Source organism: Zonotrichia albicollis, chromosome 21 (genome assembly GCF_047830755.1).
Source record: "Zonotrichia albicollis isolate bZonAlb1 chromosome 21, bZonAlb1.hap1, whole genome shotgun sequence".
NCBI lineage: Eukaryota > Metazoa > Chordata > Aves > Passeriformes > Passerellidae > Zonotrichia > Zonotrichia albicollis.
Window position 1 is genome coordinate 6,315,255 of NC_133839.1, and position 14,542 is coordinate 6,329,796.

The 14,542-nt window shown below is 44.8% G+C and overlaps 1 protein-coding gene across 2 annotated transcripts in view; it reads left to right on the top strand.

The window, feature by feature from the left end:
• COL27A1 (collagen type XXVII alpha 1 chain) overlaps window positions 1-14,542 on the top strand; it is a 149,728-nt gene that overhangs the window by 35,068 nt on the left and 100,118 nt on the right. For both annotated transcript variants that reach the window (XM_074556062.1, XM_005490550.4), the window contains 5 exons: window positions 3,455-3,508; window positions 5,428-5,481; window positions 10,723-10,767; window positions 11,630-11,683; window positions 14,045-14,089. In XM_074556062.1, coding sequence (XP_074412163.1) covers window positions 3,455-3,508; window positions 5,428-5,481; window positions 10,723-10,767; window positions 11,630-11,683; window positions 14,045-14,089 — 252 coding nt within the window. The remainder of the gene's footprint in view (window positions 1-3,454; window positions 3,509-5,427; window positions 5,482-10,722; window positions 10,768-11,629; window positions 11,684-14,044; window positions 14,090-14,542) is intronic.

Sequence of the window (14,542 nt, forward strand, 5' to 3'; positions counted from 1 at the left end):
AAAAAAAAAAAAAAACCAAAAAAAAAAAAAAACCCACAAAAAAAAAACAACCCAAGCAATCTAAGAAAGGAAATTGAAGTTTCCCAGATAGATACAGCTTGGAAACCATGACAAACACCAAGTCATTGTCACTTAAGAAGGGACCGAGCAGCACAATATTTATCAGTGAATGAGCAGGGCCCTTGTGAGGTCAGGCAGCTCTGTGCAGGGGCTGTGGAGTGGCACTGCACCCTCTGGGTGTTTTTCTGTCTCTCCTGCCTGGCTGTAGGCTCTGGTTGTGTTTCTGCATTTCACAGTCAGCCCTGTGCAGAGCCCAGTTTATCCTCACCCCTGGAGCTCAGCACTTGTAATTCCCTGGGCTTAGGGAGCTGATCTTGTGCACAGAGCTGTTTGTAGCTTTTGAGCCAAAATCCTGCTGATCTGCTTGGGCATGGTTCCACTGACTCCATGGCATTACACCTGCTTGTGCCACCTGGGAGCTCAGCCTGTGGTGCCCAGCTCAGCAATTCATGGTGTGAAACTGCCTAAAGGGGGATTCCTGCCACTTTCTGCATTCTGCTTGTTGTTCTTGACAGTTGTAAATTGCTGTTGCATCTTTTTTGCAGAGACTGATTATTGCAGATAACATCTGCAACAGCTGCAGCCACAGGCTGGGCTGGGGCTGTGACTGGGGCTGTGGCTGGGGCTGTCACCTGAAAGCTGCTGGGGAACAGAAGAAGTGTTTTTGCTTTGTTTTGTAGCTCTCAGGATGCCCTAAAAGCATTTGGGATTGGGCAGATGGTCAGACAAGGTGTGTTTTCAAAAGCCATTGCAAGAGTTGGGTTTGCATCTCCCACCTGGAGGCTTTTGGCATCAGGTATTAGGATGGTTTGCTGCCCTGGATAAATCTCTTCTTAAAGCACTTGAAAAATATTGTATTTTCAGTTTAGTGAGTGCTTTTTCTCTCCAAGGTAGCTCATCAGTTTGGCTCACTGATGTTTAAAATAGTATCAGTGGGATTGCAAAACTGAGATGTTTAAGTTGCACAGCTCTAGACTGTGCAATTCCCAGAAGAAAACAATTTCTTCCTTTACAAGAGGAAGATGTGTTCTCAGCAAGTTAGGATGGGAAAGAGAAACTTGTGGGAAAGGTGTTGTGGCTTGGCTTGGACAAGATTTAGGTTATTCCCCCGTTGTCACTGCTGTGTAAGAAGACTCAAGCAATTAATCCACAATTGTAGCCCTCACATCCAGCTGGTGCCATTGCTGATTGATCTTGGGGACATGAGATCCTGCTCGTGGCTGAGCTCTGCACCTGTGTGATGGACTCAGCAGGGCTGAACACAGAGCCAGCAAAGCAGAGACCTGGCTAATGTGATCTGCAGCTTCCCAGGGGAAAACAAAAGTTCTTTTCCACGTCTCAAAGTCATTGCATGGAGCATATGGGAAGATTTAGGGAAAATGGTGGGTGTCTACCTGCTGCAGTAAATGAATTTTGCAGAGTAGAAATGAACACCCAGGGATCCCAAGGGCTGCTCTAATCTGTTCCCAGCAGTGGCAGCACCCACTGACTGCTCTGAAGCTCAGGGAGTGGGAGAATTGCCCTGATAACAGCTGCATGCAAAGCAAGATTATCTGCATGACTTCATTTACTGTTTGGAAAGCTGGAGCCTTCATTGAGAATTTGTGCAGATACATCTGCCTTGAATCAGCAGTGCTCCCTACAGTCCAGAGCCAAGCAGTCTCACTCCTGAGTCTCACAGCCTGTGGTGGATGCTGGAGGAGGAGCAGAATGGGGAGGTTATACTCAATAAAGGTGGGAAGTACACGTGGAATGTACTCCCAGTGAGGCTGTGAGCAGAGCTCTGTGCTGCTCATGAGAAATGCCAGTTAATAATCACTATTTCTTGGGACTTTAGCTGCTCAGAGTGACCCCAAGATGTGTTAGAAAGTCTCTTTTCCCAGCCCAGCGCTCGAAGAAGGAGTCAGAATTCTTCTATTCTCACTCTCAACGTTGATTATTGTATCTTATCTATAAAATTCTTTCTTTGGCCTGCTGAGGTCCGCTCAGCAAGACAGTCAGAGGCACTCTGCCTGCCCCCAGGGCCGTGTTATCTTTTTATACTGAAAACTACAATATTTACAATTACTTCCCAATACCTATCACCTATGTTAGACAGTGAGCTTCTACTCTAAACCAATCTATAAGTGCCAACATCACAGCAGAAGATGGAGGCCAAGAAGAAGAAGGAGAAAGGCTGGACATGCCCAGATCTCTCCATCTTGCCTCCTGAACCCCCATTCTAAAAACCCCAAAAAATCTATTTTTCACCCTGTGATAAATTCACTGTCATTCTACTTAAACTTTTGTGGCTTGTAATCCTTCATATAAGGTTGGTAATTTTTTTTTTCCATGGGTCATAATCAAAATCACAGGGGTCTTGGACTCTGTGCCAAGGTCTCTGAGCCCTCTGGCAGGGGTCCTGGCAATCCAGAACAGCCAGAGGGATGTCCTGAATTCTGACAATTATTGCTCCTTCTGGGCCTCCCCTCCAAGCCTTCCTTTGACAGCCATTAGTTCACCGTCCCAGCTGTCCTGTGCTGATGGGCACACGGGGTTGTGGCTTGTTTATAATTCATAGGTGTTAAATAGTGACTGATACTGGGATACCCATCCTGCTGTGCCAGAAGAGATGTTCTGTGTGCTGAGCTTTACTCTCTCCTACCCAAAGAACCTGGCACTCCTCAATCTCTTCTAGATTTTCCTCCTTCCATCTCCCCCTGTTAGGTGCTCACATTGCCTTTCCACCTCTTGAAAAGTGGGATTTCCAAAGGAATCTGCTGGAATTAGATGATCAAATGCTGCTGAGATTCCAGCCTGTGTTTGTCAGAAGATCACAGCCTCCAACTGTAATTTCCCTTGTCATGGTTGTTAAGGAGGAAAATAAGGAATACTGCCACTTAAGGTCAAGTGCTGCTTTCTGCCAGCCTGGGAGCCTCACAATTGCTCTGCCTGTTGGGGGTGTCTAATTAGTACAACTTTCTCTGCAGTCTCATCTGTTCCTCACAGTTAAAAAAGCAACAGCATCTATGAGTTGTTGAGAAGGATGGTTCAGCCCCAGTAATAGGCTTGGTAATTATTTTTGTGATGGTAGTTGTAGACAAGGAAGGAATTGCAGCTGTCTGGTCTAATAAGTATCAAAAGTCCTGACATTGCTTTCTTCCAGTTATCCTTTCTTTAGCCAATTGAATACTGTCAACTACTATTTAAAACTCAACTCTTTAGCAGAAGCAATCACTCACCAAATCCACCCCCAGCACAACAGCTATTCCAGGCCACTTTAATACATTTGGGATGTCAGGGAAGACTGGGATAAAACAAAATGTTTTTTTAATTTGGAGGCTTGGTGGAAGCAGAACCACATCTGTGGGCTGGGTCCTTGGGTTATGTCACTAATGTAAGTTTTTCATTTCAGGGTCAGAAAGGTGATCCTGGGCTGTCACCTGGAAAAGCTCGCAATGGGCAGAAGGTGAGATGTAACCCCAAGGCCATGGTGGGCTTCCAGAACTGTGCACAGAGATGTCACCCCAAGGCCATGGTGGGCTTCCAGAACTGTGCACACACACACAGGGGGTCTGTACTGCAGCCACCAGCACCCCAGCTGCTGAGGACTGGGAAATAAGGCTTAGACCTTGGATTCAGGACTAAAGAGAGGTGGCTCTCAATGGTCACAGTGCACTGAGGTGCCACCTGGCCATCAGTTTATCCAGTTTATCCACAATCTGCAGCCCAGCTGAAGTCCCACAGGCACGTGGCTGTTCCAGCCAAGTGTTTCAAGTAGCACATCTGAGGTACAGCCACACTCTGGGCATGTAGCTGCAGCAAGAGGCAATCCCAGGATAAGGAATAAAAACCTTGGAGGCCAAGGAAAGGCTGTTCTTGCCCAGGAGCTGAGGAACAGGGGTTTGCCTCATGCTGCAGCCCCATCAGGGTAGAGGTTTCTCACTGAGGGGCTTCCACCAAGGGCTGCTCAAACCAGCACAAAGCTCCCAGCTGGTAAGGAAAGCTGCTTTCTGGGCTTAGCGGTTTTTGAGGATCAGAGTTTTGCTAATTCCTTTCAATAAGTTACAACTCCCATTTTTGCTGTTTCACAGCTGGGTGATTTTTACTGAGGCAACAAGCCCTCACAGAATTCTAGAAATGAGCAGTAGGGCAATCAGGGCTCCACATCACCTACCTCAATTACCTCTTTCAGTGATGCCTGCACAATCCTTGGTAACTCATGTCCAGGGCAGAAGCCTGGTTCTCTTCCTCTTACCATAAGTCTTGCTATAAATGCACAGCTCAGAGAAAGCACCAGCCATGAGGAGCTTGGGCTCTTCATTTGACACCAGATACTCCCATAAAGCACAGTGAGGCCAGACAACTGCAGGATGGAAGGCAATGATGGAAAACATTCAGAAGGCTAAGTCTGAAATGGTGCTTTTAACTTAAAACCGTGAGATGTCTTCTGAAATTTCTGGTACAGTATATTGGAGTGGCATCATGTGGAAATCATCCACCTGCGGGGTCTGGAACTGTTTTCTTGAAGACAATGCTTGGTGTAAAAAAGGGAGACATCCAGATGACCTTTAGCTTGTGTTAACAAGGCTTTATTGCTGATAGCAGCAATAGAAATAAGGAGTTTTCAGCAGGAGTTTGGAGTGATGCCTAATTTTCAATCTAGATACTGGAAATCTGTTGAGTTTCAGTAAGAAGGCCCTCCAGGGTTTGTTGATCCTGGTCAGAGGAGGCCAAGTGGGCTCACACAGCCAGGCTGGGTGTTGGAGAGGTCTCACAGCAACGCGCTCACCCGTTCTGTGATGCTTTGGGTTTGCCAGCTGGGATGTGATGCAATCCCTTTTCAGAAGCACAGGCCACTGAGCAAACCCTCCCACCAGCAGCCTGCAAAGGTTCAGTCCATGTCAGACAGACAGGTTAAATAATTGCACCACCAGCACCATCCCAACGGGAGCCATGGGCTGAGCCAGTGCAGTAGCAGAGTGTGAGAGCAAATCACAGGATTTGGCAGCAGGTACCTGTTGTTCTTATTGCATTTAAAATCTAAAATTTCCTTGCCTTGGCGATTTCAATGCCTATTGAAAGGCGAATGAAGCATGTGACTGAATGAGATCATTGAGGGGAAAAAAAGCACATTCATTCTGCTTGCAAAGAGCTGGACTCCAGCAGCAGCTGCCATTAATTAACTGGGGTTATTATTTATATGAGCCAGTTAATAGAGATGTTGTTTAAATCTACTCTTCTTATCCACTCAGGTTTTGAAGAGTTGTGATTAGAACCAGAAATATCAATAGCTGGGGGCTGGTGTTAGCAAAATAATTGTAGTAACTGCAGTAGACATAGGGAAAATGTTGCTGCAAACTGATTGAACTTGTTTGTTTCCTACAGGGAGATGTGGGCTTACCTGGTTTAACTGGGTTCCCTGGACCACCTGGTAGAAAGGTAAGAGTGCTCTTTTCTAGTGAATCAGATCAGTAATTTTGTTTTAAAATTCTCTTCTATAACTCTGCCTGAAAGATTTAATTCAAAAAGTCCCAGTATTCACCCAAAGAGCTTTATGCCTGTTCAGCAGGTGTATAACCTGGGGAGATGGGCTGAAGCAGCTGCCTGAAGACTATGTTAGAGTATGAAATGAAATTCTGGGCACAGAACTGTTCCTCCTTTGTATTCCTCATCCCTCTGCACCCTGACACTGGGTGTTCCTCAGCAATCTCAGTTTAGGCCTGGTGCAGCCAGTGCATCATCTAAAGGGTTCTCCAACCAACAGCAATACTCAAAGCATAAATTCAGAACAGTGCTGGCATTCCAAGGAAACCACAACTGTCTGTCCTGGTAAAGCACATTTCAAGAACATATCTGTGTGCCTTACCTCTTTATTTTGCTTGGAGACTGTCAGCACTGGTGAGGTTTTGCTTTATTTGCTTCCATATTGATGCTTCAACACCATTAACATCACAAACAACACACTCATGCCTAGAAAATGCTATGTAGGGATAAAATACAAGATCCATCCCTGTTTTCCTGAGGCAGCAGGGTGTGTTTCTGTCCATGCATTCAAGCCTGCACAGCAGTACCTCAACCATCCATATCTGGAGCTCAGATCTTTCCTATATCAAGGACATTTCAGCTGAGTTTCCAGCTCCAGGCTCTGTTGGTAGGTTGGTTTCTTTTTTTGGAAGCTGGGCCTGTTGCAGGGAGCTGTTTGGGGCTCAGTGGCCATGACTCCCCTTCCCAGCAAGCCAATATTGCCACAGCTAACCTGAACAGTTAAAATTAGCATCTTGTTTCCATCACTTCATCAGTCAATGAGCCATTGACCATACACTGTTGCTCAGGTCAATTAGCTGCACACAAACACCTCCTCTGGTATTTTTAAAGACCCCAAGGAGAGACAGAAGGTGTTGAGGAGGCTGAAAGGAGCCCTCCCTCTCCACCATTATTTGTTGTATGCTTCATACTAGAACCAAATTGCCAAGAGGAGGGGCTGAGTTTATTTTTCTACTCCAAGGCTGGTCATGCTTGGGGTGCTGTGTGGAGTAGGAGCAATTGAGTGATTAATTACAGATCTTTTGCTGTCACAAACAAGTTCTAACTAATAGGGTGCAAAGAATACCATTTTCCTGGTATAACAGCTCATAAAACAAAACCTTGTGGTTACAATCAGCAAAATGCAATGTCAGGAGTGCAAGAACTCATAGTGGAAAAAGCAGAGAAGGAATAGGAGATTGAACAAACATTCCCAAGTCCAGCACATGGCCTTCACATCTGATCTGAACTCCCACAGGACAGGGTAAAGGCAGGGATATGCTTCTGTTTCTTCAAGTAATGAGCAAGTTGGATGTTGAAATTTTTCCTTTGGTGCAGCTTAAAAACACCTCCCAGTAGCACTAGTCTGGCAGTGGGTTTGGTGTAACCTGGCTTTTATTAGCATCTTGCATTAAGAAAAAATTTACAGCTGTTGGAGAAATGTTTGGAAAAATTCTTTTTTTTTTTTTTTTTTTTTAATCTGGGTTGCCTGCTGGCATTCTCCCGGTGAAAATACACTGCTGCTTGGCTGAGGGTGGGCAACACATCTTGGCTACTGGAAAACAGCAATGCCTTGGAAATGGACATCCCTCCTCTCACTCCATGGAGGTGCTGCAAAAAGGGCTCTGAGGGCTTTGATCAGAGAACGCCATGTAGAAACCTTCAAATGGGTAAAACATTTCACCAGAAGAAACAAAATGCATTTCCCACTAAATGAAACCACTGTCTCAGCAGCGTGGGCTGGAGCCACAACCAGCAGCGTGTGGTTTTGGACAGTGTGGCTCAATCCTCAGTTCCTGCCTTGGGAATGCTGACAGACTTGGATTGTGTTTGTGGGATTGGACAGGCTGATCTCAGAGCACCACTGAAGTTGTTTTAGCTCCACACTTCTACGAGCACATGAAACTGCCTTAGGAGCAGCAGATGTGTGTGATGGTGTTCACAGGGGTTCTTGGATGAGGGAAGAGACGAGGATCTGAATCCATGTTTCAGAAGGCTTGATTTATTATTTTATTATATATATTACATTAAAACTATACTAAAAGAATAGAAGAAAGGATTTAATCAGAAGGCTGGCTAAGAATAGAATAGCAAAGAATGATAAAGGTTTGTGGCTTGGCTCTCTGTCCGAGACAGCTGACTGTGATTGGCCATTAATTAGAAACAACTAACATGGACCAATCACAGATGCACCTGTTGCATTCCACAGCAGCAGATAATCGATGTTTACATTTTGTTCCTGAGGTGCGTCAGCTTCTCAGGAGGAAAAATCCTAAGGAAAGGATTTTCCATAAAAGATGTCTGTGACAGGTGTGTTTCTCATCCTCTCCTCACAGAGCAAACGGTGATTTTGCAGACCAGAAAGGGTGGCAGGACTTGGATGTCCCCTCTGGTGCCTCTCAGGTATCTGTGGCCTTTGCATTTTGGTTTGGGGCTGCAGACCACAGCTGCCTTGGAGATAGATCTCAGCAGAGCAGCATCATTGCTCCAGAGGAGAAAACAGCAGTGAGAAAGGCAAAGCTTCACTGGGGTCAGCGAGCAAAACAGAGCTGGGAAATGGTCAGGGCTTCAAAACATCCTGCATGCAGGTCTCATGCCCTGGCCCCTTAATTCTTCACATTTCCTACCAAAGTGCAGGATGATCCCTTTTGCTAGGAGAGAGTGGATTATAAATATCATCACAGATGAGTAAATCCTTCACTGGAGTGCAATTTCCTTTCCAAATCACAGCCCTTTGTGTGGAGTGCCCTGTAATCATCACAAAGTGTTTGGATAAAAGAGCAAATGCAGTTGTTTTCGTACCCTCTGCCCTGTCATTTTAGTGCTATTTGAAGAGGATTTTAGCAGGTAAATACTTTCACACAAAGCTCTAACATACACAAGCTTTTTCTGGTTTTCCTTCATTGTAATTCACCTGAGGCAGAAATAACTGGGGTATATTATGAGGAAATACATCTTTGAAACCATCCAGAAGCCAGAATATGTAGTGAGGTGGATATTTAATAGAATACAAAAGTAGCACATAACAGTGCCTTCATATTTAGGAACATAACATATTTAACCTAATTACCATTCACTTACCACTACAGACTTGGTGCAGAATTTAGTTCAGGATGTGCTCTGAGCATCCCAAGGGACCATCATGCAACCACCTGCTTTGGGTGGGCATTGCAGGCTCAAAATCCCCATCCTGCAGAAACCCAGCCTGGAGCAGAATGGTTTTCAGAGCAGCCAAGCCAGGCACACATTTCTTATCAGTGGAAAAGTAAGATATTGTTAAGCTTGGTGCTCCAGCTGTCTACAGACAAGGCAGCTCCTGCTGCAGACTGGAAGAACTGGGCAGAGGTCCCAGGAGAAAACCCCATGGAAATCTAAATTTGAGGGAATGGCTGGGGATGCTGAACTGAGGGATGTTTCTGTTGGAAGCTCTCACCTTCAGGCCAGACACCCAAGCAGGGTGGAGCATCCTCCCTCCTCTCTGTGAGCCTCTGTCAGGGAGCCAGGGAGAGGATGAGCAGCAGAGGATTTCATGGGGCAGATTCCTGGGGAGAGGCAGGGAATCCTGTGGGCTGATCCTGCTCCAAGAACTTCCAGTGAGGAATCTCTGACTGAAATTGGAGAAAGGACCCTCGAGGTGGTTCCACCAAGGGTTTTTCAGGGCAGAAGGTGCAGCTCTGTCCAGAGCCATGGCATTTCAGCAAAGCCAAGCAGGAGAGACCTGGTGAGAAGGGGATCGGCATCACTGCAGGCCAGACTGTCTGGAATAACAAAGCAGGAGGAATGCAGAGGGGAGAGGGCAGTGGCCAGCATGGCTGGGAGCATTGCTCACCCTGCCAGCAAAGGCTCAGGCTGCAGGTCTGGAATGGCCCGTGGGAAGAATAAAAAAGCTGTTAAGCAGAGGTGTGGACCTGGGAGCAGAAACAGTGCTGGGTTTGTGTGGAGAGTGGAGCCAAAGGCCAAGTGCTTGGTCACCCCTGTGACTGGTGATGGCTTCCAGAGCAGGGACACTCCCTGTGGGCTCCACAGACAGATGAGGTGTGCTGAGCCCTGGCAGGACAGGGTGAGTGGCAGGGACTGAGGGACAAGTAGTTGTAACCCACCCTTGAAAGCAATTTGTTATTTCTTTAGTATTTGTTCAAGGATTGTTCCATGTTTATTTTTTCTCTCTCCCATTTGTTTCAAGTTAAATTTTCTGCTCTTTTTTTAAAATTTAATCTTGCTGCTAGCCCAGCTAAACAGTCATCTCTGTAGCTGAGTTCAACCTCCTGATCTGCTTCCCTTGATGGAAGCTTGTTTTAAACAGCTGAAGAGGGAAAAAATCTGAACTGTCCATCACAAAAAAATTCACAGTGTTTGAAGGGAGCGCTAGGTAAATCTAGGAGAAAGCTAACTCCCCTAAAAGACACACAGTGCTCAGTCTGTAGTCAAACAGGCTGCCCTTGTCCTGCTCCAGCGTCTGCATCCCCCCAAAAATGAAATATTGACAAACTGTAGCAGGATTATGAAAGAACTGTGAGAATGATTTGAAGCCTGAAACACTTGCCAGTAAGCAAGGTGGATTAAGAAACTCATTCTAATTAATTCAGCAGAGAGAGCAGGTTGAGAGGCAGCTTGCTCACCAATTTTAGTAGCTTCTTAATGGAGCACTCTGGATCTTGTAATAATTAGATTAGAAAAGCTGGAACCTGGACAAGTTCAAGGTAGAAAAATTGGAGTCTCCTGTGACAGTAAATGGTTGTTTTGGTGATTCCTGTGGCATTTCAAACTCTAAAGCAAAAGTAAGCTCTGAAACACAAGTGGCTCATGTAACTGTAGTCCCCAATGTGCCCAAAGCCAACATTTCATTCTGTGGTTTCCTGAGGATTAAGGGCAGCCTTGCTCAAGGTGTAGATTACAAATAGATTGAGCATGGAGACCACTCCAAAAGCAATTCCTTCTGGAGTATGTACCAGACCACAGCAGGGCACATCAGCAGGTTCGGGTGGTGCAAACACAAGGCAGCCTGATAAAAGTTTTCAGGATTGTGTAATACTCTCTAAAATCCTGCTTCTTCTCAGAACTTTAGTCCCACCTGCAAAAAGAAATAGAAACCAAACCCAGATTATTGTACTACATTTTTGTTTCTTAGTATTTATCTCTTCCATCCTCTTTTGACAGGGATATAAGGGCTACCCTGGACCACCAGGTCACCCTGGAGACCAGGTGAGTTTTCCCACTTCCCAACAGGGGAGCTTTGAGGAGGGATGGATTTTCTGGCTGTGATGCTGCTTTGGCTCTGGTGCAGCCTGCTCAGTGTGGACAGGCAGCTGCTCCCAGGGCACACACCAGGATCTGGGCACACACACAGACCCAGCATCCATGGCATCGTGGTAGGAGGCTGCATTGGAGTTTCTACATCTAATTTCTAATTTTTACTGCTCAACCACACTAAGTTTACTTGAGGGAAGAAAAGCCAACTCACCAACCTACCCCTTTATTTGTCTTTTTACATTAATTTCACCTGGACCTTACTAATCACACTGTGCTGAGTATATGTGATTCCCTTCCCAAAGCCCGTTCCCCTCCTCCCCTTTTCTTCTCCCCCTCCTCTTTTCTCCCCCCTCTCTATTTGGTTAAGTTTGATGTTTGCAATGCAGTTAAAAAAAAAAAAAAACGCCAATGAATAGCAGGCCCTGTTAGCAATGATGTTAAAGGATATTATACATGAATCCATTTAGTTTTGAAGAATTTTGGCAGTGCTTTCCCACCAGCAAAACGGTTCCATATGCCAGATATAGATGCAGCCTTACACCTTCTCTTCGTGTCCTTGTTCCAGATTCTCGGCTGCTTTCCTCCAAATGGAGGGAGGAGAAACAGCAGCACTTGCTCAGTGCATGGATCCTGTAGATTTGGCTTCCCTGTGTTTTCCCCCTCATTAATTAACATCATTATCTACCCTTAATATTGTTTTCCTCTCAATAAACGTGCATCAGATTAATCCACTCCTCAATGACTCAGCTAAAACCCCTTCCCAAGTGGAACATTCACCTGACTTTTTGTGCCTTTTCTTTTTTTCTCTCCAAAGGGTGAACGAGGACCAGCTGGAAGTCCAGGTGCCAAAGGTTATCCTGGCAGGCAGGTGCAGTAAATCTCATCGTGCTGTGCACAGAGTAGGGATTTGGGTGTGCAGGTAGATAAAGATATGCCCCACTAAGGACAGTGCAGTCCTCTAGGAAATGTTGGTATATTTGAATATTTGATCTCTGAATATTTTCCTTCTTCCCTCCTCAAGGTGTTGTAGCAATAACACAGTCTTTCAACTCTGAAATGTTGTTAGAAAGTATTTTGTGTCTGTGATAGATAAAACCTGAGTTTCTACACCAAATTATGGCAGCTTTTTCTTCAGTAAAACTACAGGGAAAAAACAGAACAGCAGAGCACAGAAAGACATGTGCAAGCTGCTAACCCTTCTTTTCTAGGCATATTTTGCATCTATTGTTGGACAAGTTAGAAATCTAAGATGGAAAAAGGTGTATTTAATTCAATTTAATTGGAGGAGGAGATTTAGATGAACTCTCTCTGGTAAAATGCACTGGCGTAAACCTACGTATACGCACACAGTGTTATGCATGAACTGTAAATATATATATATATAAATCATATTTGCAGCTGCAAAAAAAGATAATGGAAGACAATCAAGTCATTGTTCTCATGCTGAAAAAAATTACACAAAGACAACTTTAGAAATGGAGGAGTGTGCGTGGGGTAATGGATCAAGATTGGCCACTTTATTGTAAGATGCTGAGTAGTATAAAGGAAACAGGAGAATTTGCTAGATCCTAAAAAGTGGAACCTCTTGGAAGGCAGAACATCCAGCCCTATAACATTTTGTGGTGAAGTGAGATTGCCAGGGTTTTCTAAAATGGACACAGTTAATGTTGGATTCAGCCACATTTATCTGTAAGCCAAGAGACCAGGCAGATGTCAATGACCCCAAATGCTCTGTCCTGAGTCTTTCAGACTTATCATAAGTTTGGATGTGAATTTTTTATGCATATGTGTAGGTTATTGGATTAAATGTGAGCTAGACCTGCAGAACAAGTCTGCATCTCTCTGCCTCAGACTGTCAATAAAGCATGACCCATTTTAAATTGAAAATTAAACTGATACCTTGCTTGGCCCACTGGAGAGTGCAGATGGCAGAGCTGGATGGGAGCTTTATGCACCTGACTAAATGCTCCATTCATACTCTGAAAGGCCCTTAGAGCTGAGCATGCCAGAGAGTCTCCTAGGTGTGAATGTGTGTTAGATGGCTAATAAGAAGATGTCCAAGAGATTTTGGACATACAAGGTTAATGAATGCTGTTCAGCAATTCAGCCCATCAGATAAGCAGGATGAAATCTGTGCCTTGACATTCAAAGAACAAATCTGCCTTCTTAAAAACGTGGTTTGGGTCAGGAAAGTGACTTTTTTATTTTTTTAAGGCAGCTTTTTTCAGCCTATCTGAATGCTGTGTGTATCCTGCATCAGGGGTGTTTACTTTACAGAGATTTTACTACTTGTTACTCCTGTCAGCTGTGCTGGCTCTGCAGTCATGGGAGAGAGTGCTTGGCTCGGGTTTGGTTTGTGCATCACAGGCAGGATTGTAACTTCACCCTGATGCCTGAAATCTTTGGCAATGAATGCAGGAGCCAGGAAAGAGCACAACCCAACTTTCACATCCCAGGCTGAGCCTTGCACTGCTGCCAGCTGAAGAAAATATGGACTTAGCCATTTTTTTTTCTTTCCCCAGAAAAATGCCATCAAAATTTGGAACTTGAAAAAAACTTGATCTGGAAACTTGCTAGAAGGCAATAAACATGAAAATTTATTCTGCATTTTTGCACTTTTCTTCTTTGCAGTATTTTGAGTGAGCAGCATTAGGCATAGAATTAGAATGGGGAATTAATTTTCAATTCTTTCCATAGCTGATGCTGCAAAGGGTTAGAGGTACCACAGTACCTGCATTGCTAAGTGACTCTCTGAGCTGTAGGAATTTCTCATTGCACCAATGTTCCCTAAGCAGGTATTGGAATACTTTTGCTATGCATGTGTTTGCTCAGGCAGAAAGATGAGTGGAGAGCTGTTGGGCACAGAGCATCACTGTGCCTCTCATCCCATGTGTAACACAACCTCTGGGCACCCCACTGCATCAGCCCTTGTGGCCTTTATCCTCAGAAATCTCAAATTCAGCCCCAGGGAAGGCTCACTGTGTGCAGCAGTCTCAGGTTCTGCTCAATCCCAGCTCCCCAACAATGGCAGATCTGTTATTTGTATTATTTGGTCTTTTTTTCTTCTTTGTTGATATTCCTTGGATGCTTAAAGCAAAACCTTAAAGCAGAACCATGCAGCACTTAAAGCAGAACCATGCAGGGATGGTGCTTGGGGGGTTGGCACTGCTTGTTATTGTAAGTTAAAGCTTGTCCACATTTGTCTTTGTTTTTTTCCCTTCTGTTCTAGGGTTTACCTGGCCCCATAGGGGAATCTGGCCCAAAAGGCACTCGGGTAAGCAACCTTTCATTTGCCTTTTCTCTGCTTGTTTTTATCACAGACTTCTCAAGAAACTTTAGGCTTGATTTTGCAATTCTGAAGCTGGTTGCTTTAATTTGTTGGGTTTGGGGGATTTGAACTGTTAAGGTTTTTTTTTTTAATTAAACATGGAATGTACCTTGATCAAAGTCCCCCAATAGTGCTGATGACAAAGTCAGCCCCTTCAGAGCTCACATTGCAGGGGAGGAAAGAATGGCTTACAATTTCCTATCAAAGCCTGCAAGCCCCATATCCCAAAGGCCTCTTTAGTTTCAATCAGTGTGGTTCAGCAGACTTGAACCACACTGAGTAGGGGCTCATTTGGGCACAGGCCTGGTTTGGGAGTGGTTTATATCATTATGAACAACAGCAAGCCAGCATCTTGAAGCCATGTGCAAATACAAACAATATCTCCGTCCTGTCTGGTTT